Raw genomic sequence first — 27,919 nt, 5'->3', positions numbered from 1 at the left:
GGAAGTCATTAGAAGCTTATGGCACAATTAAACTAGTGTCGAAGACGGTGCAGGTATTGCCCTAGCGACTGCTGTAACCTGGAAACTGGTTTCCCTATAGGGCGGTACCAGGACACTCGTGAGACGAGCTGCTATCCGACACCTGTCGCTTTGTTTTGTTTGCAAGACTCAAGAACAAGGGAGGCTGGAGATACCACACCAGTTTTTGGTTTCAGTTATCATTGAACTATGAGAAAGACAAGGAGAGCAAAAAGAGAGGCGAAGAGATACAGAGCAAAGAGTGATGAGGCCAATAATTTGCTGATCTTTGAAATTGAAGCGATGAGACCGCCTCTAACAATACTGCAGCTCTAGAGAGATTTAGACACACACCTACACAGATCCGCACACACATACTTGTTCACATGCAAAATGTTTCAAAATGATGAACTGCTGAGGATACTGCATTAGAATCAGCTTTTAAAAGGATTTCTGTCAAAGCACAATAAAGAAGAAGGATCTACTTTGGACTGAGAGATACGCTGTTAAATGACCATGAAGACTGGGAAGAAATCATTCATAGGTAGGAAGTTTTTCAACTAAAAACTGACCAGTATCACCCTAGTTGTAACAAAGTTTGTAAATTTTACAGGTAACATTTCACAACAAGGTTCCATTTGTTAACATTTGGTAACTACATTACTTAACATGAACTAACAATGAATAATAATTCTAAAGCATTCATTAATCTTAGTTCATGTTAATTTCAACATATACAATACATAGTTCAAATCTGTAGGATATTCGCTAATATTTTTATGGACTTAAGGTAACATGAACTAACAATATACAGTGTATTTTGTATTTCAGTTGTATGTGTAATAACTAACCTTAAAAAAAGATAAATAAATACTGTTACAATGTATTGCTCGTTGTTAGGTAATGTTAGTTAATGCAAGTAATGGGACCTTACTGTAAAGTGTTACCATTTTACTTTACCTTTACAGAGTCCTGCTCTGTCCTGTTTAACTATGTGAAATGTGACTTCTTAATCTCCAGTTTTATGAAATTTATCAAGATGAAATTATATTTTCATTGGTCTTTGAGAAACGGAGATGTACTCTAAATAGTAAATTTCAGAACCAAAACCTTCCTTTTTGGTTCAAAATGACCATTTATTGAAACTGAGCTGCAGAAACATGTTATACTGAACTGCATCAAACATATGAATACATCAACATTTCACACTATTTTAGTAAATGGACCATTTATTTATATAAGGGTCAAAAAGAGTAGGTAATGGTCTTTAATAAAAACTATAATAAAACTTGGTCCCACTTTATATTAGGTGTCTACTAAGTGCTAACATTTAAATTCATACATTTGATACAATGCACTTATTATGCATAAATACATGTTTTATATTATACTTATTATTAAAATTACCTACATGTAATTACATTACATTACACTGTTGTCCTGTTGTTACCCTTTTAACCCACTCTTGAACCTAACCTTACCTGTATCTCACCTCAATAGCAGCAAAATTGATTTGCTATACAGCATAAAAACAATAAGAACATTGTACTTTTTTTTATGTAGGACTGAGTACATTGTAGTTAAAGACACCTAATATACAGGTTGACTGTAAACTGTACTGGCTGTAACAAAGGAATTGTGATGCCGTGTGCCTATAGGGTCATTTGTTTATGCAATTTTTGCAACACTGTTTCCAAATTTGTGACATAATGTGTCTAAATAAAGCTTAAAGCTCTGTGTGATGCTTATGATCATGAAATAAACATCAATATTACATGGACAAAAAAATAAAAACAAATAAAGAACTATATGAGTAACAGGATAACAGTAACAGGGTTGAAAATTTGGCCTAAATTAAGCCGTCACTAAGTTAGATAGTTGAGGGTCAAACGCTTGTTTATATGTATTTACAAATATATATTAGTAATGAAGGAAGTACAACATTTACAGTAACTTATTACAGTAACCTGTAACAAGGTTGAATAGTTGTTCTTGACAAATGCAGCAAACACCTCAATATTTAAAAGAAATATATAAAAAAATGGAATGAGAAAATGTTCTCGTCGTCTTATAGAACAGATCCGAATAAAAATATGTTAGCTCTTAGCTGTCGCAATTTTTGAAGTTGCTTTTTTTGTAATGACAGAAAATCAGGTGGTAACAAGCTTACAAATGTAGGACACTGCAAAATATTGTGTTTTTGGTCATTGATAATTAAAAATAGCGATGGATTATGATGCTGTATGATTTGAATTGTAGGATCCAGTTGAAAAGACAAAACCTCTGAGGTAAGACACATAAAATTCCCATGTTAAATGAACCGGATGTTGCGGCAGACTTCCGTATTGTTATGTATATCTGAGGGAAACTGAATATGAAATAGAGGGCAGGGCTTGATTTTCACACACCTCCTCGCCATCTCTCGCTGACAGCAGACTGAGGTGTTTGTTCAGGATGTTCTGCCCAAGCCGTCAAACTGACGTCATTAGAAAAGAAACACCATTCAAGGGAGGGAACTTTTTAGATTTCACTTTAAGGGTAGAACTTTAAGTCATTGGATGTGTATATTTTTCATGCCAGGTTAAATAAAATGTTCTCAAATAAAATGTACGAGTTCCTTCTTTTGCCCTCCTTTTTTGTACCTTTAAGTCTTTCATTTTGCAAAAAGGAAGCAATATTACCGATAAAATCATTATCATGGCACATATTGTGTTTAGTAGATCAGCTTTGCCAGTCCATCCATTGATTCATCCATCACAACAGACATAATCCACTTTAGTCTGATTTAGTTGTCTAGGCTTTGATCTCTTTGGCTTTGTTTGTTTCATCTGTTACCTGGGTGAGCAGGATGCTCTGTTTCACTTTCATATTCAACCTGCTAAGCCTTCGACACATAAATACACATACATGGCCTAATTGTGTATGATTTATAAGTGCACTTTATGTTTGATTATTCTTCCCTCATATATATCTTGTTTCATTTAGAAACAGGTGTATACATCACATTAAAAAATAAGGTCCCTTTTTAAATTGGGTGTATTTAATGTACAATGCGCTTATTGTGAACATACATGTTATTGCACTTAAAATATACCATGTAATTACAGCTGTAATTCATTTCTGTAATTACATCTATAATTACACTGTTGACCCTTCCCTTAAACCTTAACCAACCCTACCCGTATCGCCCCTCAATAGCAGCAAAAGTGTTTTACAATACAACACATTAAATACATTGTACTTATTTTCTTATATAAGTGCATAGTTAAGGACACCTAAAGTGTGACTGAAAATAAAATTGGTTGTGAATGCTGTTTCATGTTAACTTCAATCCTTACCACTCAGAAAGAGAAACAACAATAGTTATCTCACACATATAATTCTTTTAGGGGAATTACAGTAACGTGAAACCCCCAAACTGAGGCATTGTGATGTCACGAACACCAACGAATTCTCACCCCAAGGCGTCACTAAAATGACAATTTTGACCATGCTTCAATATTCGACGCTTTAGGCACCCTTTAGCGTCAGTTACATGACGCGATCCTAGGGCGTCATCTTACTGACGCTTTACCTAAGCGTCAGTTAGATGACGCGGGTAGGTTTAGGTCTGGGGTAGGGTTAGGATTAGATAGCGTCATCTAACTGACGTTAAAGGTAAAGCGTCAGTAAGATGACGCCCTAGGATCGCGTCATGTAACTGACGCTAAAGGGTGCCTAAAGCGTCGAATATTGAAGCATGGTCAAAATGATTCCCAAGGCGTCAGTTTCATGACGCCTAGGGAGAATGGGCTGCGAACACTGACATTTTGCAAAGATTTCAGCAGAATTTCTGTTATAAAAGTGACTCAATCAGTGTCAATTGTTAACAAAGAAGATTAGCTTTGGGATATAATGATATTGTTTGGTGAAAAAAATGCTTAATCTATATAAATGAATATGTCATTATTTATATTTCTAAGTAACTATTTCAGGCCATTTTCAATAGAGTTTTCTCTAACACTTTACAATAAGGTTCAGTTGGTTATGTTATGCATTAGTTAATTACTGTAGGTATCATGAACTAACAATGAACAATATGCTTATACTGTACATTCATTAATTTAGGTTAATGTTCAATTAAATATTTGACAAATTTGATTATTTATTCATTTATAATTTAATGATTTTACAACTAATCATTTCTTTCTTTTAAAATTTATATTAAATTAACTTATAGTACTGATACATGTATAATATTTAAATTTGTATACATTTACATTAAAGGACATTAATCAACAATATATTTATAAACTTACATTAACGGCTAAATGCTGTAAAATAGAAGTTTAGTGTTTTTAGTTAATAATACATAATGCATTAACAAATGTTATTGAACCTTGTTGTAAAAGGTTTCCATTTCCTCTTTGCAGCTATTTGATATAGGCTATATTACATTTATGGGTCATCTTAATGCAGGATTCACCCCAAAATGACAATGAAGTGCTCCACTAATGGTTCAGGCCTACTAATATTCATGTAACTTGTTTTCTAACTCATGTCTCCCCTGTAATCAACATAGTTATAGCAACAGTTAACAGTTGAAGAACACCCACCTCCAGATGCCTCAATGCCATTACACAGCTCCCATTGAGCTCCAAACACAAACACATTACAGAGAACAATACATAGATGAGGCATATGAGGGATGAGATAAGAGAGAGAAAAATGCAAATAGGGGGAATCACGAATCAATTAGTAAAAAAAAAAAACCCACAGAACTGAGACATCAAAGATCAAGACCATACATGGGTCGGACTAAGCTAATGGCAACTAGAGAATTCGATCTATTATACATGAGTGTGTGGGCATGAGGTTGGCGCAAGCCAGAAAGGCAATCGGCCCAGAGCAGTGAGAGGAGGTGCACTCCCATAAACTCCCCCTTCTCTTCAGATGATTCACTTCCTGCCCACCAGAGTGTGGCAGACGGTATCTGACCGAAAGACTCTCGGCCTGTAATGCAAATGCACACTCTCAGTCGACCTGCGTCTCCACGGTAACGTGGCAAGTATAGTAACATGCAGGAAATAAATAGTAATAATTGGATCTCTGACAACTATGACAGAATGACTCATTCAAAGGACCTTCGGTGAGCAGCGGAAAGACTTTGCCACCTGTGCTCTTGGCATATGAGATACTGTTACAGTAACACGGTTATGTGGGGAGGTTAGTGGGGGGAGGAAGAGACAAGACAAAAACAGAAAAGGTTTTAAAGCTGAACCACCAGATATAGTCACCTGATAGGCTGGATAATATTGTTGTTTCTCTGTTCTAGTGTCAGCATAAACAAACAAATATTTACTTATTTTAAAGGGTATTAGGTTATTAGAGCTTTTGATTTGCCCAAAAAACTTGATTGCACGTAATCATCAGTCTTTTTTTCATCAGTACTTACAGTATTTGTTGTTTATTTTCATAGAAGAGTAAGAATGTTGGGTATATAAAATATAGGAATACATCAAAACGGATTGAAATCTTACATCTGTCTGTTATTCATCCGTTATGAGCTAAAATTCAATGGAACCTGATAAGCACTATCCAGTATTCCACCGAATAACTTCCCCATCTTTTTGTTATTTGAAACCTGCTCCAGCTGAGTTTCCCTGCATGGTTCCTCCTAACTGATATCTGAAAGATAGGATGTTTGGTTGGATACAAAGTATGTAATTCTTAAGTCAGGAAATGTCATGCCACCCGCTTGTGTAAACAGAACTTGGCAAGGCTCCTCATCTACAGGTGATTTTAAAGCTCTCAAAAAGAACGTATCCTCTTTGTGTAAAATGAAAGGATACCAGCGGCATTATGTGTAGACCGGATTTACAGATAGAACGAGTTATACATCCCAGAAAAGTCCCAAATGGTTCCATGGAAGTGGAAATGCAAATCATGTGCACCAGGGTTATTGTTGTTAAAGCAACATTTCTCTTTTTTATTTAGTTTAAATTGGTGCAGGCTAAAATGACAAATATACTTTTTTTTTTTTAACTATAGCCTATATATATATATATATATATATATATATATATATATATATATATATATATATATATATATATATATATAAACACTAATAAATATTACAGAATCTCACAACAAAATTATTAAACTTTAAACTTAAAAAAAAGGAAAATATTAAAATAAACTCAAGATTTTAAACAGGGGTCCCAGGGGGCCTGGAAGATTATAAGGTGGTCTGCAGAAAACTGTATGTTTGAAGTGAAAATATCAATATATAGGCTATTTGTATAAATCTACCTGTATATAGGCTAATACAAAAATAATATTTAGTTAGTAATAATATATATTTATATAAATACACATACATAGTTAAATTATATACATATTCACTGTAAACATGTATATAATACAAAAATAATATTTATTTAGTAATAATATATATATAAATACACATACATACACACACACACACACACACACACACACACATATATATATATATATATATATATATATATATATATATATATATATATATACATACATATTCACTGTAAACATTCACTTTTCTTAAGGACCCCTTTATACTCTCTTGCGACCCCAATTCGAAATCCCTGGGTTATACCTAGTTGTCCCCCTTGATGTCTAACCGGACAAATTCTGTATTATAAGATCGAGGATGGCATCATGTAACACACTTATATAACTTACAGGGTCAGTGGACCACATATGGAGAACAGGCTGACAAATAAATGATGTGGCTCAGAGAATCGGTTTACGTAAGGCTTGATGGCACAGCCTCCTCACACCCTTGACCTGGTCGGATTGCTTGAACATGGTGGCTTGTTCACAGATGAAAATCTGTTAAAACACGGCTTTAACAGATTCATAATGTGCGTCATTCTCAGTAGGCCTAAGTAATGGGGAGAATATTTTAGCACGTCTATTCAGCACAGGAATGTCTTCCACTAACCATAACCTCATGTTATGTGCATTATCCAGCCCTAATTTCACTGAATGCATTTCATTTCTCAAATTTTACTGCTTCACGCTCTTCTTCATCATTAGGCTACTGATAAGGATTAGAAGTTAATCTGTTACACTATGATGAGATGGTGAGCCAGCTGTGTAGCAATTTTCAATTGAGAAAGAGTCAGAAGCTGCGTCCGAAATCGCATACTTAACCTACTATATAACGTTAACGTTAGTAGACGAAAAATAGTATGTGGCAAATATGTCCAAATTCACCGTAGGCTACTGATAAAAGAGTAACGTTAGGCAAAAAAGTACCTGGATAAACTTCTGTTTCCAGCAAGATTCTGGAGTGCATGTGATACTATATAGAACATACTCTTTTAGCAGCCCTGAAGTACTAACTCAAATTCAAAATAACTACGTACCACCTCCTCGTGTATGGTTCACTTGGGCGCTTCCGCCCACCCCCCATGCATCGCCCCCTACCGGCGAAACAGAGATTCGTGGGATTCCGTGACATCACATTTTGCAAGTCTCCTCGGTTACTCAAATGACGCCAGAGCCCCGCCTCTAAAACCACGTGTTCCGTATAAAAATACGAGTCCAGCGCTGGCGGGGAAAGACAGTATCGCTGCCCATCCTACAGCCTGGCATCAAAACCCAGTAGTGCGCTTCGTCAAACTCAAACGGTTCGCTGCTGAGAGATCAGCGCGTTGCAATAAAAGGCTTCTAAAGGAGTACATTCATCCTGTGGATTTATTCTTAGAAAATAATAGTGATGGCAGTTACTCAGGCTGGATGCGACTTGACATACTGCAAGATGAGGGGGATCGTGTCAGTTCTCACCGGTACGTCTCTCTCAACAGATTTGAGTTATTTTGTTTTAGTTATGTCTATAACGGACTTTGCTTCTTTGATTTAGAAAAAAAGATGCAATATGTCAAAAATGCAATTAAACAACTGTAATAGGAGAGAAAAAATGTCTTTAGAGGTGATATAGCCGTTTTTGTGATTGTACTTTCTATTTTAATTAGATATATAATTTATTATTATTATTATTATTATTATTATTATTATTATTTCGCTATGCGCATTTAAAAAAATCATAATTAAAAATATATATTGCATTGCATTTTTATTCGGGTTTAATTGTTTTTACATTGGTTAATTAAATTAGGCCGGTGTTTCAAGAGAATGAAAGAAATGATGAAGCATCGTTCGTGATATGTGTACAGTTAGTCTACATACTGTGAGCAATGCGGTCTGTTGTGTAACACTGACACGTTCTTGACATTAAACAATATTCACACGGATCCTGAATCACACCATGTAGGCTATATTAGCTACATGATTACTGGCATAGACCTGACGTGCAAATGATTATTTTACCGATAACCTCTGCGATTTTTAAGGGTTTCCCCTTCTCGTATTGGCATTTCGTTCAGTTCAATTGCAGGGTGTTAATGACGTCGGCTGTGGATTTCCTTCTGACGTAAATGGTTATTTTTCGTTTCAGCTTTTATTAAAGAAAGGAAGATGGGCTTAAACGACTTCATCCAGAAGCTTGTTTCCAACCCTCCCATTTGTCAACAGTAAGTATCCCAATATTTAACTATATGAGAGAGAACTTTTTTTTATGAGGCTGCATTTTTACCTAAAATTAGTCTACATGTACATATTTGTAAAGACAAAAGACATAGGCTATTCAACAATTAAGAACATCTATGATTTCTGTGTTTCAAAATCACCAAGAAAGTGGTTCAGGAAATTTCCACCGTTCATTCACCAAGGCAACACTGTAACCTCTGGTGTAACCTGTAATCCCATCATTGGACTTTAGCTGTACATCCTGCTAATTGTGCAGGTTAATCTGTACCGGCGAAATAAAGCCAAGCACAAGAATAGTGCTCTGTGAAAAGCAGCTGTCCAGGCCGCCGCTTGGCTGCAGTAAGCACCTTTGAGAAAATCCCTAATGTCCCCTAGACGAGGATAAGGGCCTGATTCAATTAAGTGCGGCCCATTTGGTCTTAGGGCCATTCAGGTCGGACCAGTGGAAAATTTCTCACCGCATCTCTACCCTCCATATGCTCCACAATATTCATTCATGCTGGAAGATGCTGGAGGTGTCCCTCAATAGACTAAAAATCATAATTTTTGGGCAGGAGGACTGATTTTATGAGGTTTCAATAAAATATTATTTGATCTGTATTTTAGTAGATTTATGTAATGTAGTATTCTTGCACGGTGCAAGTTGCACCGATTGCAGCTGTCTTGTCAGGTTAAAATTATAATCAAGTCATTTTGAATGTTCCAAAACCAGGAATGGCCCCTCATAAACTTCAACAACACTGTCATCTATCTGTGTGCAAAGGCATTACAGGAAATAATTCATTTAAATCAGTGGTTCTCAACCTTTTTGACTGCCCAACACAATATTTGAAGGCCCTCTATATAATATAGTACTGTAACTATAATATAATATTATAATTATAACATATTATTAACAGAAACCGGGAGTTCCAATATAGGTCAAATTGATTAATCACAAGTTTTATATGCGTTCTTTAATAAACTGTTATTAAGAGGGGAAAAAAAGTTTTCGGTTTGTTTTTTAAACATGATAATAATAATAATATATTAATTTAAATAATTACACTGACATTTGGCCCCATATATTTCCATTGTAATTATCAATCAGTGTGTTTGTCTTTTGTTTTTACAAACTGTGGGTTTGTTAAACAAAGTTAACTATCTGAAATAAAATCCCTAATACTTTTTTAATCTCTTTTCTCTAGTGATGATGTTGGTTCATTCTTAAAAATCGATGAAAACCAGAATGAGGAGCTGGAAGAGAATCACCTGTGTTTGACCAATCCAAGGAGCTCTTTGGCTGAAGAAACTCAGTACGTAGTTACTCTTCCCATCTTCTTTTCTCAATCTTTTGTTTGTTTAATTGAATTTCAGTCAGTCAGGCCGCTTGCTGTTTGCATTACTGATGTTTTTTAATTTCCTTAACAGGATCCAACCTTCAGATTTTGACTACTTAAAGATCATTGGGAAGGGGAGCTTTGGAAAGGTGGGCAACTTTTCATTTCTTATACAGTCAAGACGTAAACATTTATGTCATATTCTAAACTGAGAATGCTAACTGCGTCTTTTTCCACAGGTTCTGCTCGCGCGGCACAAGGAAAGCGAACAGTACTATGCTGTGAAGGTGCTGCAGAAAAAAATCATTCTGAAAAAGAAAGAGGTAAGACCTAATGCAATGTTCTCAGATGTGAAAGCACTTCGCCACAATCATAATACCAATGACACTCAAAATGTTTTTTCAGCAAAAGCATATCATGGCGGAAAGGAGTGTATTAATGAAAAATATCAAACATCCATTCCTGGTTGGGCTGCACTACTCTTTCCAAACCACAGACAAACTGTACTTTGTGCTAGACTACGTCAATGGAGGCGAGGTTAGTAAACAATGCATTCATAGCCTGAAAGAGGCCATGCCTCAGCTCAAAATAGATGACTGAATTCATGAACTCTTGGCGTTTTTCTTCTGCAGCTGTTCTACCACCTCCAGCGTGAGAGGGTGTTTCTGGAGCCCAGGGCAAGGTTTTATGCTGCTGAGATAGCTAGTGCTCTCGGTTACCTCCATTCACTGCACATAGTTTACAGGTATGTGAATGCCTGCAGTGCCTTCTAGTGGAGAAGTAGTTGAACTGAGTACTCGATTCTGTTCATTATAATGGTGACCATGGGGTCTTACCTTTACCCGTCAATTTTCACAGAGACTTAAAGCCAGAGAACATCCTCTTGGACTGTCAGGGACACATTGTGCTGACAGATTTCGGTCTGTGCAAAGAGGGACTGGAATCAAATGGCACAACCACAACGTTCTGTGGAACTCCTGAGGTGGGTCATTCATAAACGACTATCTTGTGAAAAATAATTGCGCTTAACTGTATTGAACGTGCACTTCAAATTAAAAAGTTTATTTTAAAACAAAAACTGTTAGTAGATGATATTATAATAATGAAATACAGGGCCACTTAAGTGTAGGCTACTTAAAGGGAGTCCACTTTCATCACTGTTTAACACACTTGAGTACACTTTTAAACTAAATGTTTTACATTTAAGTACATTTTAAATAATTATGTTTTAATTTTTGTCATGCTTTAAAGTACACTTATTTGGTGTTTACTGACATACTAAAGCACATGCAGAAGGACTTACAGTATATTATATTATAATGTTACTTGTAATGTGTTATTCAGTATTACCTTTAAAATATTTTAAACATAATAAATTGCAACTACATCATTATATATATTTTTAAACAAACAAGTTTCAATAGAAATGAAATTAAAGTATAATTTATTTTACCATAAATGCTTAAGTACAATCAGCAGTACAGATTAACCATACCGTATATACATTTCTATTTAATTCCAGTGTCTGAAAACCTTGTATTCAGTTCACACTTAAGTGTATTCTTTTAAAGTATATTATTGCTGTAATAAGTGCTCTTTTTTTAAAGTATCCAAAGGTGTACTTCTTTTTCTCAGGGGAATATAAGATAGTTTGTCTATACTTCACTAGAAATTAGGATTTAAACAGTGTTTTGATTTATTTCTCTTTTTTTCCCCCACAGTACTTGGCACCTGAGGTCCTCCAGAAACAGGCATATGATCGTACAGTAGACTGGTGGTGCCTGGGATCAGTACTGTTTGAGATGCTGTATGGACTGGTGAGAATACCTTTTGCCTGGAAAATGACTAGATCAGTTGTACACAATAAAATAATTGTTATTTCAACTTAAGAAAGTAAGTGTTCAGGCTGCCTTAAAATGGTAAGTTTAGTCAACTTGAAATGTGAAGTTGTACTAAGTGATAACTTGGATATTTGAGTTGACTAAACTTAACATTTTAAGGCATTTTAACACTTGAAACAACAATTTTTATTACATTGTAGCAGAGGATACATTTAGCAGACAATTAATCTCTCACACTTTGATTTTCTAGCCTCCATTCTACAGTCGCAACACTGCCGAGATGTACAACAACATCCTTCACAAGCCTCTAGTCCTGAAGCCTAATGTGTCCAATTCTGGTCGTGACCTGCTGGAGGGTTTGCTGCACAAGGACCGTACAAAGAGACTGGGGTCCAAAGATGATTTTGTAAGTGGAAAAACACACCAGTCCTACTCGCATATGGTTTATTTTCCTGAGATTTGCGATTCTTATTCAAACTTTTTCTTATTTGTAGATGGAGCTGAAGTTCCACAGCTTCTTTTCTCCCATCAACTGGGACGACCTCATGGCTAAAAAGATCATCCCTCCTTTCATTCCTTCAGTGGTAAGTTAATAATTTACCTGCATGGTAAAAATGCTAATACTAAAATTTTTAGTACATTTTAAATCATCATGTTTTAATAATCCTTTGTTGTGCTTTAAAGAAGTACACTTATTTTGAAGTGTTGACGTACATACTAAAGCACATGTAAAGTATTGTGGTGTGTTATTCAAAATTACATTTAAAGTTAATTTATTTTTAAATAAACTTCATCATTACAAATGTGTAATTACAAATATATTTAAATGCATGGCATACAAGCAATGACTTTAATGCAATACACCACAGGTGAATAGAGTATGGTTGGTGTATGCAAGTGCTACTAAAGTTTTTAATACATTTTGAGAGAAAAGCCTTTAAATGTATGTATTATTTGAAATCTACAGATGCAAATACATAAAGAATAATAATAAACACTTTTCTTTCCAGTAGTCTACATGTTTTGGAAGCAAAATAGCCCAAAATTGTAAAATTGACCAGTGCTTGAAAAAATTGTTTTGCTTGTAGTGTCTTGCCTTAAAGTATATTTTAGTTTACCATAAATCCTTGTCTTTGCATAGAGATGTAATAAATTGTCTCTATTAAATCTACAGAGTGGTCCAACTGACCTTCGGCACTTTGACCCAGAGTTCACACACTTACCTGTGTCGACCTCCCTATGCAACACTGATAATCTGCACATGACCAGCAGTGTACGAGAAGCAGCTGGAGCGTTCCCAGGTTTTTCTTATGGTCCACCGGCTGACCATGCCTTCCAGTAACAGCCTCCGTGACACCATCCAGAATATCCATTCCAGCATCGGGACAGAAGAAGGACCACAGGGTGGGACACTTAGCTCTTCCACTTTATTTGCAAGTACGACCTGGCAGCACAAAGGGACATTGATACAACCCGGATACTCGTGCATGCCCAGAAGGAACATGGGAAGTTATAGGACTACAGTAACAACATGGAATGTGTGCCAATGGTTGCAAAGAGGACCTGAGCTCCTAGAGAGAGAGAGAGCTTAGAAGTGCCTGAGAGTTTAACGGATGATCTGTGAGGGGAGGGAAACAGGCAAATTGACTGTGACTTGCCGGAGATGATGGCACCAGCTATTGGGCGAAAGGCCTTCTGTGATCTTTTACTTTTGATCAAAATGTCCTTGGATGATGTTTTATTTAATTGCATTTTTCATGCATCGTTGCACAGTGGAGGTAAAGGATCTAGAAATGTACAAAATATATGGATGATATACATCAACCCCTACCAGTACAAGAGGATACACAGGCTGTACGACTCAAATATCAATACATTTTTAATGAGTAAATTTATTATCTTCTTCCTATTGACAAATGTTAATTTAATAACTGCAATATTTATAATACTGCATTATTTTAGTGTGGTTTGGCTTAACTCTGGCCCTACTCAGATTTATATTAGAAGGAAAATTAGTTTAGATTACGAAGTCACAAGGCTTTTAGCTGTGATTATTTGTCTGATTAATTAGAAGACATCCTGTGTTCCTCCTGAAATTAATATTTTGTCTTACAAGCACTTTCTTTCCTTTTTTCTCCAATGCCAGCACTTTTACACAATATGCCAGACACTGTTTCTTGGGAAGGCAATTTTACTAGTCGTACATTACATTCTTTTATCATACATTTAGTGAGATGGATGGATGTTTTAAACATCCATTTATCATCACTATCTGAAGCGATCACTGTTTACCGAAAACACAACATGTCGATTAGATTGTATTCAAACCACCTGCATCATGTATAGAAGTTATATGTACTAGCCCAAAAGGAACTGTCTTTTTTTTGTTCAAATTGTGCCTGTTCAGCTAATTTATGTATGTTGTGATGCATTTCCACATGTGTCTATCATTCCTGTCTGCATCGTCCAGGGTTGGACAGGGACATGGAATGCTGTGCAATAGAAATGGTGACTTGAAAGAGATGTGAACAATTTGTCATACAAGACTTGTTGAGACGATTGAGTGGCATCGACTTAATGAAGAAGAGGGGTTTGGATGCCCTCATGAAATGCATCCCTATTTTAATTGTAATATGTTTCATATAATTGGACCAGTTATGTGCTATACAAGTTTTTTAGATAACTTTACAAACATGGCAATATTGATAATGTTTATTTTCTTCCATTTTTGGAAGTTATTCATATATTGTTTTATATTTTTCCATGTATATTTATTTACATGTCACATAATTTACCTCTAATGATCAGAGTATTAAATTCTTAGATTGATGAAATATTGGAGAATGATCTATTTGAATGCAAAATAAATATTTGAAAAAAATTCCATACATGTCTACTAATTCTTCACTTTGTTTTGATGTTTAATTTGTTCACTTATATTTTTTTAAATTGTTCAGTTTTGGGTTGTGAATATTCTTATGTCATCCATCCAGGGTATTTCATTGTCCACGGCCTGAGATGCGTCTCTTGTGCTCACCAAGGCTGCATTTATTTGATCAAAATACAGTACAAACAGTAATATTGTGAAATATTAGTAAGATTTAAACAAAGTTTTCTATTTTAATATATTTTAAAATAAAATGTATACCTGTGATGGATGGCAAAGCGGAATTATCAGCACCCATAACCGGATGAGACCGTCCGTCCTTCGGATGAGACGTAAAACCGAGGTCCTGACTCTCTGTGGTCATTAAAAATCCCATGGCACTTCTTGTAAAGAGTAGGGGTGTAAACCCGGTGTCCTGGCCACATTCCACCCAATGGCCCTTGCCAATCATGGCCTCATAATAATCCCCATCCACTGAATTGGCTCTATCACTGTCTCTCCTCTCCACCTATAGCTGGTGTGTGGTGAGCGCACTGGCGCCGTTGTACTGTGGCTGTCGGCGCATCGTCCAAGTGGATGCTTCACACTGGTGGTGGTTGAGGAGAGATTCCCTGATATTGTAAAGCACTTTGGGTGTACAGCAGTACATATGAAAGTGCTATATAAATACCTCATTTATTCATTCATTACTCCAGTTTTCAGTGTCACATGGTCATTCTAATATATGCTGATTTAGTGCTCAAGAAACGGTTCTTATAATCAATGTTAAAAACAGTTGCGCTGCTTAATATATATATATATATATGGATGGATAAGGCCATATTAGGCAAGGCAAGTTTATTTATATAGCACATTTCATACACAATGGTAATTCAAAGTGCTTTACATAGAAGAAATTAAAATAATCAAAAGAAATCAGAATAATTAAAACAGTTTAGAATAAAAAATTAAATAAAATACAGTACGAACAGTCGGGCGAAGAGTGGTACAGTGCTCATTCAGTAAATGCACAGCTAAACAGATGTGTTTTGAGTTTGGATTTGAATGTGACTACTGTAGGAGCACATCTGATCTCTTCTGGAAGCTGGTTCCAGCAGCGGATGGCATAGTAGCTAAAAGTGGACTCGCCATGATTAGAGTGAACCCTTGGTATTTCAAGCGGATGTGATCCTAATGATCTGAGTGATCTGTTGGGTTTATATTCAGTGAGCATGTCTGCAATGTATTGAGGTCCTAGGCCATTTAGTGATTTATATACCAGTAACAATACTTTAAAATCAATCCTATATGTACCTGGCAGCCAGTGTAAAGACCTGAGGACTGGTGTGATGTGTTCATATTTTCTGGTTCTGCTCAGAATCCTAGCAGCAGCGTTCTGTATGAGCTGCAACTGTCTTATGGTCTTTTTGGGAAGGCCAGTGAGAAGTCCATTACAATAATCCACCCTGCTGGTGATGAAAGCATGCACAAGTTTCTCTAAGTCTTGACTGGAAACAAAGCATCTAATTTTTGCAATATTTTTCAGGGGATAGTATGCTGATTTAGTTTTTGCTTTGACGTGACTACTGAAACTAAGGTCTGACTCCAGAGACACACCAAGATTCCTGACTTGATTTTTAGTTGTCTGACCCCTAGACTGAAGGTATGCATTCACCTTGAGAACTTCATCTTTTTTTCCAAACGCAATGACTTCAGTTTTGTCTTTGTTCAACTGAAGAAAGTTTTGGCACATCCAATTGTTTACTTCATCAATGCATTGCCACAGGGAGTCAATGGGGCTGTAATCGTTAGGCGATAGGGCTAAGTAGAGCTGTGAGTCATCTGCATAGCTATGGTAAGCGATTTGGTTCTTTCTCATTATTTGGCTCATTGGAAGCATGTACAGGTTAAAGTGGAGTTCAAGAATTGAGCCTTGTGGGACTCCGTATGTCATGGATGTCCACTCAGACTTATGGTCTCCTATACTCGCATAATAACCTCTCCCTACCAAGTATGACCTGAACCATATTAGGACTATCCCAGAAAGCCCCACCCAGTTTTCCAGCCTGTCAAGAAGTATGTTGTGATCGACAGTGTCAAATGCAGCACTGAGGTCGAGTAGTACCAGCACTGATAATTTCCTTGTATCAGTATTTAAGCGAATATCATTTATTATCTTTATGAGCGCTGTCTCTGTGCTGTGATGCGATCATAAACCAGATTGAAAATTGTCAAAGTATCCATTTGAGCTTAGAAATTTGTTCAGCTGATTGAAGACAACTTTTTCAATGATCTTGCCTATGAAAGGAAGATTTGAGATCAGTCTATAGTTGTTTAATATGGTCTTTTCCAGATTGCTCTTTTTCAGGAGGGGCTTGACAACTGCAGTTTTCAGGGAATTTAGAAAACTACCAGAGAGAAGTGAGGCATTTACAACTTCTAGCAGATCTGCTTCTAAGCTGTGTAACACATTTTTGAAAAAAGATGTGGGAAGTGCGTCAAGGGTGCAGGTTGATGTTTTAAGGTGCTGTACGGTACTTCCAAAATTTTGCCATCGATTTTTTCGAAATCAGACATAGTGGCTATTTTCTCAGGCTATTTTCTCCCATCGCAACTCAAGGATCAACTGATCACCTTTCTGATATTATTGATTTTTTCAGAGAAGAAAGAAGCAAACTCACTGCACTTTCTCTCTGAGAGCATTTCACTGGGAATCTGGCTTGGGGGTTTGTCAGTCTCTCTACAGTAGCAAAAAGAGTGCGTGTGTTTATGTGGCAGTTTATAATATTTGAGAAAAAATTCTGTCTAGCTTTGCCTAGTTCCATATTGAAAGCATGGATGCTGTCTTTGTAGATGTTATAATGGACTACAAGTTTTGTCTTCCGCCACATGCGCTCTGCTTTTCTGCATTGTCTTTTCATATTTTGCACTGCTGTTGAGTTTCTCCAAGGTGCTTTTTGTCTTCCATTCTTCTTCCTGACTTTCACAGGAGCAATATCATCAATTACAGTCTTAACTTTTGAGTTAAAAGAATCAAGGAGAAAATCAACAGAGTCCGCAGATATGCTTGGTGTTAAAGATATAGCCTTCATAAATAGTACACTAGTTTCCTCATTTAAGCATCTCTTCTTGACAGACACAGATCTAGCTTCAATGGCAGGAGAGATCAATATATCAAAGAAAATACAAAAATGATCAGACAGTGCTACATCCTTAATAACAATCGATGAAATGTTTAGACCCTTACTGATAAGTAAATCTAGAGTGTGTCCACGATTATGTGTGGGTCCATGTACATGCTGAGTCAGATCAAAAGTTTTTAAAACAGTTTTGATTTCTTTTGCCATATTGGTTTCTGCATTATGTGAATGTTAAAATCTCCAGCAATGACAAAACAGTCAAACCTAGAGGCAATTGTTGATAACAGTTCTGTAAAGTGCTCAGCAAAGGCTGGAGAGTATTTTGGAGGCCTGTAAACAATGATAAGTAAAATGCATGGAGCACCTTTTAACACAATACCCAGATATGCGAAAGACGGGTAATTCCCAAATGATATTTGCTTGCATTGATAGAACTCTTTAAAAAGAGCAGCTAAACCTCCACCTCTTCTGGCATCTCTTTTTACTAGATTATTAGTTATATATTACTAGATTATTACCTGGTTATGATCAGGCTGTGTGAGTGTGATCTGTTTGGCATTTTTATGTTGATACGGTTTATTCTCAAATTCTCAAAGTGACAAATGATTCAGGCAGATTCAGGGAACTGTGCTATTTTAGTGCATCATGATTTTGCTTTTGGCACAGTGAATAATGGGATTATCCTTGACTGCTTAAAGGCAGGGTAGGTGATTTGTTCCAGAATTTTTTTGTAATGCTGGTCGAAAGTCCCTTCACATTCTGATAGCAATCACTAAGTTAATTGGCCTAAAAGTATTTATATGTATATACTGCATATATTGTCTGTGGAAAACGTACGGCAATAAAATGTTAGTCCAATCTTTGCATTCGTTCACTATTGCTCGCCTCAAAATTGTCTACCCTACCTTTAAGTCAGTGGATGGGATAAAGTGCAATAAAGTATTAAAGGGGTTGTATTCTTAAGCCAGGTACACACTGTACGATTTATAATAGTCCTATACGATTGTTGCTGGTCAGACTGTACAAACATGATCCCAGCTGTAAGCCATGTCACACTGTGGAATATCAGCTGTCTTTATGTCAGACTGTACAACAGTTAACAGTTCTCTTCCTAACATCCATTTAGTCTCACTATGGGAACGCCTCAGGCATGACCAACTGTGGAAGTACCAATTACACCAGATTTATAGACCAATCGCCACAGCGATCAAGGAGCCCTGCCTCCCTTTCTTCCTCATGAAGATTGTGGAAGCTGTACTCATTGACACATTATTGTATTTCTTGGTGAACAGTTTACGGACAAAGATGGCTGATGACATCGCAAACACTTTAATCTTATATTGCTGTTAGCTGGGTGCATTTTGCTAAAGTGGGAAAACGTCCACGTCAAGGTGAATTTTTCCATTCCAAATAGAACTAACAACCTTATTTCCCGATCGAATACGATTTAGTTCATATTGAATACAGGGATATAAGAGTTTATTTTCAGAAATAATTCTGAATAGCACTGCTCCGGGGTAGTAAAGCTACACGTCACGGTGAGAGTTTACTGAACAAAGAGAGTGAATAGAGTTTTGGCCACTTCTAGAAGGGCAGAGCATGGGGGGAGATACTCCATGCCACATGTGCTTGTGCATTGGGCTGCCACCAGGAAGCAGGCTCTCCTAACCAAGCTCTTTGGGAGGAGATTTTAGTGATAAGAGATCTGAATTTCTGGATGGTCAAGAGCTGCAGCGGGAGTATGGGGCTAACCGTGGTGAGAGAAAGAGCGCTCAGTCTTTCAGGCCTGAGGGAAAGTAGTGTTTCTTGATGACCCCATGGATCCCAAGGCACTGTTTGGCTTTACGGTCATGGCCATGCATCAACAGTGTCTTGGGAATGAATCAGGCTCCTTGGGTTTTCTGCTGTTTTCTGGTTTTCCATTTAAGAAATGGTGGCTAGCAAACAAAAACAATCTCAAGCGTTGATTTTGATAATTGCTTGTCTTGAAAAGAAAATGTAAGAAAACAAAGACAATGTGTGTGGAGCAGGTGGTTGGTTATTTTTGTCACACTTATTGCGTAAATAATTGTGTCATTTGTCACACTTATTGGGTAAATAAGTACCTTGGTCTGTGATCCTATTGGTTTTTGATTTGACGGTCATCGTAGGAGAAGTCACACTGAAGGACTGTGCTGCGTCAGGACTGACACAAGCAGAATTTCATCAGTAAATGAATGTGAAGGGTTTTTAGTCTCAATAAAGGGCTAGTAGGATTGTAAAATGAGTCGATGTGATTGATCCCTTAATTAAAATACTTTTTAATTGAATTTAATAATTTTAATTTAATAATCAAATGACGACTAATACAACTGTAACCAACATGTGCCTGCTAGTCAGAATGTGTAACTCCTGTTGTGGACGCGGTCCACGGCAACTAAACCCAATGAATTCACAACAATTTATTAAAATAGTGTTCTTATATATAATGTAACATAAAAGTCCCAATCATGGTTATTATAAGTCGTGCATTGCTGTTTGAGCTGTGCACGCTGAAACTGAAGCGGTAAATAAACACCGGTAAACTGAAGCCCTTTGCTAGCGGGTTATTTCAACGAAAACGCATCCTATATTTGATTAATCAGAAATACAAAATAAACACAATATTACAACTTTCATTTGCACAAAACAACAAGGCTACGAATGCACAAGCAAACTTGTAGTCATGAAGGTGTAACTCTAGCCTTTAAAAGTAAAATGATCACATAAATAACTCCAGCAAACTCGCTTTATTTTCCACATGTCTGCTTTACTTGTTTCGCAGTTGACCTTAATCGATGATTGATAAGTTTTATCTGTTAAATTATTATCTACAATTAATCGATCGTCGATTAATCGTTAGCACCCTAATTCCTTCCACTCACCAACCTTTCAAAAAACCCTGCACTTGAGTTCTTCTGTCTTTGAGTCCTGTGACAATAATATACATTTTAATAAAAAAGTAGGCTACTGTCAATGGTTTTTAAGGGCTTACATGGACTCCCACTAGACATGGACTTGCACTAGAGTATATTTCTGGCCTTTTACATCATTATCAAACTGCAAGACCTTTAAGATCTGCTCAGAGTGTCCTTTTAATTGTCCTCAAGAAACGTCTGAAATCCAAAGGAGATTGTGCCTTCCCTGTTGCAGCTCCGTGCCTCTACAACAGCATCCCTCTCCACATTAGATCTTGACACTTCTGAGTGCTTCATTTCTCATTTGAAGACTTATCTCTACTCTGTTGCTTATAACTGTCATTGGACTTATGTGTGTTTAAATGTGTCTGTATGGGAATTTTGGTAATGTAAGGCTGAATAATAGAAATAAGTTATTATAACATTATGAATGTATTTACTGTCACTTTTACACAATGTAGTGCACTTACTGAATGAAGGTGTTTTTTTTTTTTTTCAAAAAAGTCTTACTGACCCCAAATGTTACTTTGTTATTTGTACACACACAAACACAAATAACAAACTTAGCTTGGCTTTCAGGATATTTCTGTCATTTCCGTGAATATATTTTTTTACTATAACAAAAATACATAATTAAATGTAGTTAAATAAAATAAAATGAAATAAAAATTAAACTGCATTTTACATATATAATGTTCTGGGGGGGCTTACAAAGTAAATTCTAACCCCCATCTCTATGATAGTTTACGAATCAGTAGTAACATGCTAACCTCAGCACTCATTACATTTTTGCTAGGGTTTACCGTTTTGTGATTCGAAGGAGCTCTTGTAATTCTGCGCATGCGCGTTGGGAATTTGAGCCACTTCCTGCTAAATAGTTGTCCCTAACAACACACGGCGCGGCATCGAGGGAATTTCAGTTCAAGGAAACATAAAGTTTCCTCGAAAGTAGCACTTGGTGAGATGGTAAGAGTTTCTTTCCCATTTGTGTGTCATGCACTGTGAATTTGAGTGCTTTAATGAGCGGTTTAGTGTGAAATGGTAAGGTCAGTGAGCCGCGAGCTAAATAACACACGTTGGCTAACTGCTCAAACTGTGCTAAACGCTAACGTTACATGAACACAGCGACCACTGGAAAACAGTTTATGTTTCTTCTCCTATGTGCGCCAGCAGTGATAACGTTATGCGTGTTTCCGAACATTGTCACATTTAATGTGTGTGGTATGTGGAGATGTCCGGTGAAATAGCCACAGTTTTGGAGAGAAACACTGGCTGTGTCTCAAATACTTTTGATCTTCCTACCTTTCCTACCTACCAAGCAGCAGTTTTCGGCGTCATGGGAGCAAAAATACTAGAGTAAGATGTGAGATCCTCACCTTCACTGATCAGCCGTCCATAAGTCAGTCCTGTTTAGTTGAAGATTACTTAAAACTTACATTACTTAAGCCGCCTGCTATTGTGTTTTGTTTGCTAGGTTTATGCTGTACTTCTACTGTGTAACTTTAACTGTCAGCCCATTTTTATGCCTAAGTTACTGAACTACAGCTCCTGCAGTCTGATTTTAGCGAACTGATCTCTATATTTATGTTTTTCAAATTAAAACGATTTATAGAAAAAGTAAAATAGGCCTACATAAAAACAAGACCATTTATAATGTTACAAAAATGTTTCTAATAAATGTTTTTATACATCAAAGAATCCTAAAATAAATGAATCACGGTTTCTACAAAAATATTACTATGGAAGTAAAATAATGCCAAATTTTTTTGAAACAAAAAGCCTGTTGAATTGTTCTTCTTGAACAAAATATGCATTGCATTAACCCTGCTTGTATTTTAATGCATTGTATTTTTAGGGTTTGCATTTTTATGGGCTGAAATAAATTTAGCATGGTTGAATATTTAAGCTGTGAATCTTTAAATTCAAAACATTTCAAACACATTTTCATTAGTAAAATTTCAATAATCCATATTCACCTTTCATATTATACTTCCAAAATATTCAAACTGATTAAAAATACAACCTATAATATTCAACAGGTGGTTTTTGGTCCATTTTATTTCGCTTTGTAAATTCACTTCCACAAATTCAGTGGTTCAAATTCGACAGCAAATTCAACGTTGACGTCCAGGAACTGCAGGAAAAGCAGTAGATTACCGAGCATAATCTCCATCTGCTGTTAGTCGACGTCACCAGCAGGGGGTGCAAGCGTGTGTTGACAAAGAAAGAGCAACAGTTAGAGCAAGCCATTCACTCATAAAAACTCATTTACAACAATTGAGTATGCATTAAGTTTTTTGTGATGATTATCTGGGTCAGTATATATGCAGAAAAGATGATAAAGGCACAAAAGCTGTTTTTATGTTTCATTCATTAACTTCATTGTTACTTTCCCTGTGTAGCCTTACATGTTATCAACTTTTTCTACCATGAACGGGATTATAATCGGTTTCCCTCAATACCTCATCATACTCAAGGATTCCCCTTCCATCAGGACAAACCGCTTAGCGTTGCTTAATGGACTAATACAGTGATATAAAAGAGCAAACTCGCACCTTATTGGGGAAGTATGCCTACATACATGTTAATATTCCTACATGCATGATTAATCTGGGAAGGGTCATAGCACTTTCATATTGTTCTATATTGTTAGTTTAACTGTTACTTAAGTCGCTTTGGATAAAAGCGTCTTCTAAATGACTAAATGTAAAATTGGCTTGACATTCGGACATTTAGGGACCGTCTCTAAAGTAACATTGGTAGTCCTACAGGCCTATTTTTTACAGTCTATGCTACAGGCCTAAACGTTTCTAGCTTCAATAGCAAACTTCAAATTTATTTGAATAAATTGTGCATTATACCTGACACTTACATGAACACTTTACAGTTAGTGTTATGTCTGCAAGTCGTTCTCTTCAAATGCTATTGAAGTTAGAAACGTCAATAGCATATTGAAGTTAGAAACGTGTATACCAATGTCGTATGTAACTTTAGAGATGGTCCCTAAATGTGCGAATGTCCAATGTCAAGCCAACTTATGCCAGTATCACTGAGAAACGCTCAGCTTTAAACTTTGCGCGTTAAGTTCATTCTGAGTCCTTCAGCTTGCCTGCGAGTTTGGTCTTTTATATCACTGTATTAGTCCATTAAGCTACGTTAAGCGTTTTATATATCCAGCAGGGGAATCCTGACGTATTGAAGGAAACCCTAGTAGCCTACTGCATGCAGCACATCGCCGCAATATAAGGTTGAGGCAACTAAACAACCAGTAGATATGTCAAACTCAAATGTAACATTGGATCTGTATACATCCGCATCGGGGAATAACTTTATAATCTCGTTCACGGTAGAGATGCATGTAGGCTACACAGGAAAAGTAAACGTGAAGACACTGAATTTCACATAAAACATAATAATCACTGATACACTTACATTGTTGTAAATGAGTTTTATGAATGAATGGCCTCTGTTCTTCGTCAACAACACGCGCTTGCACCCCCTGCTGGTGATGTCGACTAGCAGCAGATGGAGATTATGCTTGGTAATCTACTGCTTTTCCTGCAGTTCCTGGACGTCAACGTTGAATTTACTGTCGAATTTGAACCACTGAATTTGTGGAAGCGAATTTACAAAGCGAAATAAAATGGACCGAAAACCGCCTGTTGAATATTATAGGTTGAATTTTTAATTAGTTTGAATATTTTGGAAGTGAAATATGAAAGGTGAATATGGATTATTGAATTTTTTTTGCTAGCTGCGAGTGTGCACAGCCCGTTGGAAGCACTTCAAAGACCTTTGAAACTGCATTGATTTGGACTTCAAAACGTTGGTTGCCATTGAAGTCCATTATTCGAAGAAAAATCCAGAAATGTTTTCCTCAAAAAACTTATTTTCTCTTCCACTGAGGAAAGAAAGACATGGATATCTTGGATGGCATTGGGGTGAGTAAATTATTAGGAAATTTTCATTTTGAGGTGAACTAATCCTTTAATGGAAAAGGTGTGACTGCAGTCTAAGTGGAAGAGTACGCAGAAGGATGTTAAATGCCTCAGGGGTTACGGCACTCTAAAAAATTGGAGAACCACTGAATTTAGGAAAAGGGATATGTAGAATTGCACAAGTGCTACTACTAAAAAGTGCAATGTCAATACAGCCTGTTACCTTGATTCTAATTTCTCATAAACTTAATTGAATTGGCCTAGAGTGAAAAATTATAATGGCCAAGACTACATATAAAATGGCTACCAAAATTAATGTTGGTAACTGCAGTTTGACTTAAAGTAATGACTAAAAGTTGACAAAAAATGCAGACTTTATCAACTAAAACTATGAAAGACAAAATGACTAAAGTGTGACCAAAAAGACCAATAAGCATTTTCGTCCGAAGACTTAGACTAAATCAAAAATGGCTGCCAAAATGAACAGCAGGGTGATAGATAAATAAATATGGAAAAGATCGATTCATTGCATTTGAGAATCGTTTTTGAATCAACCACATTTAAAAAAAAAAAAAGGATTAATCGAAAAAGCTTCTTTTTTTTTCCAGCCCTAATAAGAAATGTTTCTTGAGCAGCAAATCACAAAATGTAACACAAAAATTTTACTAATCTCAAAAGGTAGTGTGATGGACTACTTGCACAACTACTTCCACGTTTCAGCCTACTTATTACATATCGGGAGTTTCCGGTTAGAGCATTCAGCGCACCTACATACATGAGAATGCAGATTATCAATACTTTTTATGGATGCCAATTTATTAAAACAATCAATAATGATCTCTGTATTTATTATCTTGAGCCTGCTGAAATGTTCCTATAAATATATTTTCTTTCCAACTGTGCATTCTGAATAATAAATATAGGCTAAATATATTTATCCACTTACCTGCAGCCTATATGTTTGTCTTCTCATTAACAGTGTTTTTCTCTCACTGATATTTCATAGCCTACCTGTTGATTTTACATTTTTAAATGAATTTGACTAATAAAAAGGATTGCTTGTGTGCGTTGCTTTATTCCAGTCTTTTAAAATAGTTGAATGAATGGTCACGAGGTGTCTGTAAAAATGTTAAATAGGCTAAAGGCTATTGAATTAATTAAACACTGACACACACAGAATAGAGGAGAATGACAGTCAACTGCTTTGAATATTAACTAAGCATTGGTTTAGATTAAAACTTTGGATTAAAAATTCTGCACACAGTAAACATCAGAACATCCATTCTCCTCTCAATAAAAATGTCCACATTTTTAAATCTTATTGCGGACACTTGTTTTAGGTGGCGTTTGTTCAACTCAATGACTGACCACAGTACATTGAAAGTAAACGTAACCGGAAATAAGTGAGATGTACTATTTCCAAACGGAAGTGCTTTACGAAGCTCAGTGCAAGTGGTCCATTACTTTCTATTCTAATTAAGTCATTGTATGCCTTTGAAATAGAGTGGAGGAGACATTACATCCCTTTGTTGGCCAAAACGCATTTAGCACTTCGGGTTCCATCAATGGGTTTTTTAAATGGGGTTTTGGTTAAATGACAGAAATGGTAAAGGTAAATGTAAACTCAGTCAGCTTTTACAGCACCGTTATGGTTATATCAGAATCAGAAAGAGCTTTATTGCCAAGTGTGCTTGCACACACAAGGAATTTGTTTTGGTACTGAGGCTTCCAGTGGACATATACAAATACAACATGAAACATAATACTACAAATTATAAGAATAAAAAAATAAAAATAAAAATATATGAGAATAAAACTATTAAACTATAAAAATATTTGTGCTCTAACAAACTATTCTAACTCAAACGTTCTGGGAAAATGTTTTTAGATATAACCTGAAAGAGTTGTCGGAAGCTTCGTGGGGCCTTTGCATTGTGTAGTTTGTTTATAGCCTACCTTTAGCTTTTTACTTCTGGCGAATGCATTTAGGCTTCAAAATGAATAAAAGCTGTGTTTATCTGTGATAATTATCTTGATGGAAAAAACGTCCAAGTATCATAAACTTTTGTGATCACAGAGCTTGTTTTTAGTGATAATCCAAAAGCCTATGGGACAATCCTGTTGGGTTTTTGTCGAGGGGTCCAGGCTAGGGATGGATGATATGGACAAAATTTATATCACAATATTTATTTATTTTCGGTCGATACAATATAATTACGATATCGATATGAACAATATAAAAGCCTCAGAAAAACTGATGAACACAATGGATGTCTGTATCTATTAATTTCTGAAAAAATAATTTGCCAAGTCTATGAAATCTCCTCCAATAAAACTATATAATATTTTAGAAATAAAAACAGTAAAAAATAAATGAATGTTCACCTTTTATTTGTATTTAGCCTTCATGCAAACAAGACATGCAAAATCATCATCAAATAAACAAGACTCTCAACTTATTAATATTAATATCTTTAATAAAATAGGCTGATTATATTATTCTTATAGATTGAAACAAAAGTGCTTCAGCCAGGATAAAGGTTATGAAAAGTACTCAGAGTTGCATATAAAAAATCTACAAAAAAACACGTTGCTGGGGCAAGGACACAAGTTTACATGCACAACCTTTGTTTAAATCGGACTGAATTCATTCCGATTGTTGAATCTGAATATAGTGTTTACCTGAATGCTAAACATGTGATTCGGTTGATGTGCGCATTATGTCACAAGCTTCAAAACGGAATTTATTTTTTTGACATGCGCACACTGCACGAATATACAGAGTTTCCTGCTGTTTGCGCATAACCATTCTCCTACATTGGTTCATTATTTGTTTTAAACAGCAGACTTAATATTTATCTATTTCTGGTCATAATTTGGAGACAATGAACATATGAACTGTTGTACCGTGCTGCTTAAATTTATCATGCAGAAAAAATGGCCATCCCCGCGCCCAAAACCGGTCGTCTGAATGAGAATCCGAAAGAACAAGGACTGGTGGGACGTTGTCCTGCTCCCATCCACAGACGTTGAGTGAAAAGAGAATTTTAGAATGACGGAACACTCATTTATATGACACTTTAATCAACAGGAAGAACAGCTCGTTCCGCATGTCATACGCCATCACGCTATTTCTACGTCATTGCACATGCGCAGTCCTTTCAGTTTTGTTTTTCAATCCGATCCAGTGTTTAAATGTTCTCTCGATCGGATTAGAAAAGGAATAAACCACCCTTTTCAATCCGATCGAAATTTAATTTGAATCGAGCTCAATCGGATGG

At 36.2% G+C, this 27,919-nt stretch overlaps 2 protein-coding genes across 6 annotated transcripts in view; both read left to right on the top strand.

The window, feature by feature from the left end:
* Positions 1-99: 99 nt before the first annotated feature.
* On the top strand, positions 100-14,443 carry LOC143702532 (serine/threonine-protein kinase Sgk1). 2 transcript variants are annotated; one of them, XM_077196481.1, is made up of 12 exons: positions 100-562; positions 8,507-8,582; positions 9,786-9,893; positions 10,009-10,066; positions 10,157-10,240; positions 10,323-10,454; positions 10,550-10,662; positions 10,776-10,899; positions 11,639-11,734; positions 12,009-12,164; positions 12,253-12,342; positions 12,933-14,443. In XM_077196481.1, the coding sequence occupies exons 1-12, from the start codon at positions 529-531 to the stop codon at positions 13,098-13,100; spliced, it is 1,239 nt and encodes a 412-aa protein (XP_077052596.1). In that variant the 5' UTR covers positions 100-528; the 3' UTR covers positions 13,101-14,443. The 2 variants fall into 2 exon arrangements, with proteins under 2 accessions (XP_077052596.1, XP_077052595.1); XM_077196480.1 differs by lacking the exon at positions 100-562 and adding an exon at positions 7,608-7,838.
* Positions 14,444-21,538: 7,095 nt separating this feature from the next.
* The window catches only part of eya3 (EYA transcriptional coactivator and phosphatase 3), a 30,607-nt gene continuing 24,226 nt past the window's right edge, over positions 21,539-27,919 (top strand). For 2 of the 4 annotated variants that reach the window (XM_077196477.1, XM_077196476.1), the window contains exon 1: positions 21,550-21,666. The gene's annotated coding sequence lies outside the window, so the exon portion shown is untranslated. Of the gene's footprint in view, positions 21,667-27,919 lie in introns of all 4 variants that reach the window. The other 2 variants (XM_077196478.1, XM_077196479.1) reach the window with 2 other exon arrangements.

The sequence above is a fragment of the Siphateles boraxobius genome, unplaced genomic scaffold (genome assembly GCF_051911475.1).
Source record: "Siphateles boraxobius isolate OS27281-9 unplaced genomic scaffold, OSU_SipBor_1 35, whole genome shotgun sequence".
NCBI lineage: Eukaryota > Metazoa > Chordata > Actinopteri > Cypriniformes > Leuciscidae > Siphateles > Siphateles boraxobius.
The sequence above is the reverse complement of the archived record's forward strand: the minus strand, read 5'-3'. Positions and strand labels throughout refer to the sequence as shown.

Excerpts from the sequence above, each read along its gene's own strand:
- LOC143702532 (XM_077196480.1), top strand. The coding sequence starts at position 7,769 with ATGGCAGTTACTCAGGCTGGATGCGACTTGACATACTGCAAGATGAGG. Across the intron at positions 9,894-10,008 it reads TCTTTGGCTGAAGAAACTCA|GATCCAACCTTCAGATTTTG; the intron begins GTACGTAGTTAC and ends TTTCCTTAACAG. Across the intron at positions 10,663-10,775 it reads TCACTGCACATAGTTTACAG|AGACTTAAAGCCAGAGAACA; the intron begins GTATGTGAATGC and ends CAATTTTCACAG.